Below are 3,503 nucleotides of genomic sequence, written 5' to 3'. Positions count from 1 at the left end.
ACCTCAAAACCAAAAATCCGATTACAATGAAATTCAATAAAGTCTTATGAAACAACTAGACCTTTCATTTGCAATTAATTTCATTGAAATCGGTCCAGCCATCTCTGAGAAAATCGAGTGAGATTGGGAGAGCGTTACACACACACATACACACACATACGCACACACACAAACAGAAAATGCTCAGCTCGTCGAACTGAGTCGAGTGATATACGACATTCGGCCCTTTGGAGCACTTTTATACCTTTAGTTTTTTCAGTGATTGCTATACCTTTCTAGGAGAAAGGCAAAAAGTTCAATAAATAAAAATTATCTGCCACCCCACGCAAAACGGAGTAGCTACGGCTCTATGCGAAGGGTTGAAATATGACACAACTTTCATATCATCATATATCATTATTTTCAGTTAAAAAAATAGTGTTTAAATTTTCAATTTGTGATATTAGTTCACTACAGCGTAAGCATCAAAAACAAGTATATATGCGTTCCATATTATTTTACTAGTTTTTGCAAATTACCTTATTGTAAATCACAATAACTACGATCCACGGTTTTATTTAATGAGAAATTCCGGAACATTCCGCATTGACGAAGATGACTTGTGAATTTGTTAGATTTTGGAAAATATCTGCAATAAACAAACAGAAAATTTAGGCGTTCTATATTGCCGCGCATAGCAAGTCAGTTCCATTTGCCAAAGGCGTAACCAGAGTTTTGGCATTATATTTTTCTGTTTGAATAGGATTTTGTTTCCTATCAAAATCAACCATACTAAGGATCAACATTGATCGTAAATACTTTGCAATGTTTTTCGAGAATTCTGGTTCCGCCTGCATTTTTCATTTCATTCTTTTACTTATGTGGAACTGTGTGTGGGCATGGAGTAAAATATCCATAATCGGAATTCGATGTTCTGTAAATCGGGTTTTGATTTTCTCTCTGGTTTCCGTAACCTTGGAAGAGATCTGAAAAAAATTGAAATATTATAAGATGAATTGAAATTTGTATAATATATCGCACACTGAAACTATTCTGTTAATCTTACATGGAGTTTCGAATCTAGTGGAAATTCTTAAATCGTTATTCATGCTAACTGTGCTTATATCATGATTGGTGTTTTTTTTACTTTCGCTATCCATTTGCTCTCATTCAAATTTGTTACAGGAATTCACTACTTGATAAATATATGTTCAATTGGTGAAATGGAGAGTATTTTACATTAATATAAACAACTGCAAAGATGAACAAATGTACAAACCCAATGATTTCTACAAACAAACTTCCTCTTACAAGGCCGGCCTGCATGGCAACCTATATCGTATCCATGAGTTACAAATAATCATGAGGTCTCCCGGTATCATTGATACAAACTTTATATTAGAAGAAGACAACTTATGTTTACTTGAGCCCAAACACATGATGGGACTGGTGATAGGTTAAATTATGATGTAGACATGGTGTACCGGTATGCCAAAATGCAGAACCAACCATCATAAAAAGGCTGACAAAAGATTTTATTCATAAACTACAGCTGTACACAAATTTTCGCAACATTTAGATGCGAAATGCGTTATATCAAATATCTTAACATAACAATATAGTTCACTCTCGAATTTCCCATATATTTCCGTGAAGACAGACAGGGAACACCCCCTCTTGTGGTGAAAAAGGTAACTAAACTCATTGCACAGTGGTACAGTAAGGCAATTTAGGCGGACATGAGCTTTTCGTTGCGATTTTGGTTTGCGGTTTAAAGCCATAGTTTTTGTAAAAAGTTGTTTCTTATACATAGTCCTCTATTTATGTGCAAATGAAAATTAGGGTGGTCCTAGAATCAACGAAATAAAAACAAACTAACTTGTTTTTATTTGCATAAATAATTGTAAACATTCTTTGGCAATCTTGTAGATCAACTAATTCTAAGTAACTTTGCAAAAAACTTTTTTGTAGACATTAAATTTGGTTTCCAAAAACAGTCTTTTCGCTCTATTTCTTCAATTCAAATTTAAAAACAAAGTTTTCTTCGGTAACTTTAATCAAAAATACGCCAATTTTGACGAATAAAAATTGTCGATATATTGTACAGATGAAGAGTTTTCACTATTTTTATTTTAAAAATAGGCCCTTTTAAAAAATTGATGTCTCCGTTTAGGGCAAACATACATAATATTTTTTGGTATCATTTGAAAGAACAAGTATTGTATAAATATTGTGAAGAAATACCGAAAGTTGCTTAAAATTAGTTGATCTACAACTGTGCCGATTAATGTATAAATTTATTTCTGCAAATAAATAAGTTTCCCCTAATTTTCATTTGCACATAAAAAATAAACTAAATACAAGAAACAGGTTCTTAAGAAAAAAATTTACTTCAAAACCACAAAATCGCATCGAAAAATTCATGTCAGCCTAATTTGCCTTACTGTACCACTGTGCATTGTTGTTAAATTTCTGTCAGCGTGTGACATTCTCACACACGAAACTGAATTTACTCAATTTTAGATTTAGTTGACTCAATTTCATACTTTCACAGAAAAAAATATGTTGTAGATTTCGTGCGTATATTGTTTGTATGTGAAACTAACGCCATTCCGGGAGTTAAATATTGATGATATAATAGATGTAGCTTATCGAGGCACGAAGAAGAAATATTCAAATAATCAGGCCACGACGTGTAAATGGTAAACTAATCCCAAGTTGCTATATACGTGGTTCCCTGTGTAACTTCACTAGCTCAGATCCATCACGGGAAGCAATTACGAATTTTGCGGCCGTCAAGCTCAAGCTCAATAATCAGGCCACGAAGTGTACAATTAAATGAATATTTCAATTACCTCGTGGAAAAGGTAAAAGGTGAAACCGCACAATGGTTGTCAATAGTCGTATATGGTTGTTGTGCAACTTTCTGCTTAGATAACACTTGAATGTTCTATCAATTTACCAATTTAAGTATGGATACATATAATGTTGTAATTGGTTTAAAAGCTTTATTATATTATATATAAAAGATTTTCAACAAAACAAACATAATTAGTGATAACAACTGTTATGCAAAAACGTTTATTTAATGTTTAGTTTTCTTCGTTTTGAAAGTATTTTTTGTTTTTTTTTATCCCTCCGAATTTTTTGCTCTCGAGTTCTAATCTTCGTATTCATCACTTGCAGCTTTGCTTTAACCAGTACATTTATGTATTTACTAGCTGACCCGGCAAACTTCGTCCCGCCTATTTTTGTGTTCAATTTAATAATTTTCAACATTCCAAATTCATTGATTTCTTGCGATTTGTTTATATCGTTTAAAATTATTGGTTTTATCGGAATGACAACATCCTCGACTTTTGCCCTTAGTACATCACCTCTATTCCGAAAACACTCTTATTGGGTGGTATGCAGTTATTTTCGTTGTTTTCCAGAAACTGAAAGTGGTCATCTTCGAATTCAAGATGGTGTCCACATTATTTCGATTACGAAAATATTCATATGCAGTAGTATTCGGCTGTTTC

At 32.9% G+C, this 3,503-nt stretch overlaps 1 protein-coding gene across 1 annotated transcript; it reads right to left on the bottom strand.

Moving 5' to 3' along the window:
* Positions 1 to 519: 519 nt before the first annotated feature.
* Positions 520 to 1,797, bottom strand: LOC129717164 (piercer of microtubule wall 1 protein). Its single transcript, XM_055667006.1, has 4 exons — positions 1,291 to 1,797; positions 1,046 to 1,232; positions 857 to 965; positions 520 to 628 (listed from the first exon to the last, which is right to left on the bottom strand). Exons 2-4 carry the CDS (start codon positions 1,137 to 1,139, stop codon positions 520 to 522), a joined length of 312 nt encoding a protein of 103 aa, XP_055522981.1. The 5' UTR covers positions 1,140 to 1,232; positions 1,291 to 1,797.
* Positions 1,798 to 3,503: the final 1,706 nt, after the last annotated feature.

Source organism: Wyeomyia smithii, chromosome 1, assembly GCF_029784165.1.
Source record: "Wyeomyia smithii strain HCP4-BCI-WySm-NY-G18 chromosome 1, ASM2978416v1, whole genome shotgun sequence".
Taxonomy (NCBI): domain Eukaryota; kingdom Metazoa; phylum Arthropoda; class Insecta; order Diptera; family Culicidae; genus Wyeomyia; species Wyeomyia smithii.
Note: the sequence above shows the minus strand (reverse complement) of the source record. Positions and strands in the feature narration are given on the sequence as shown.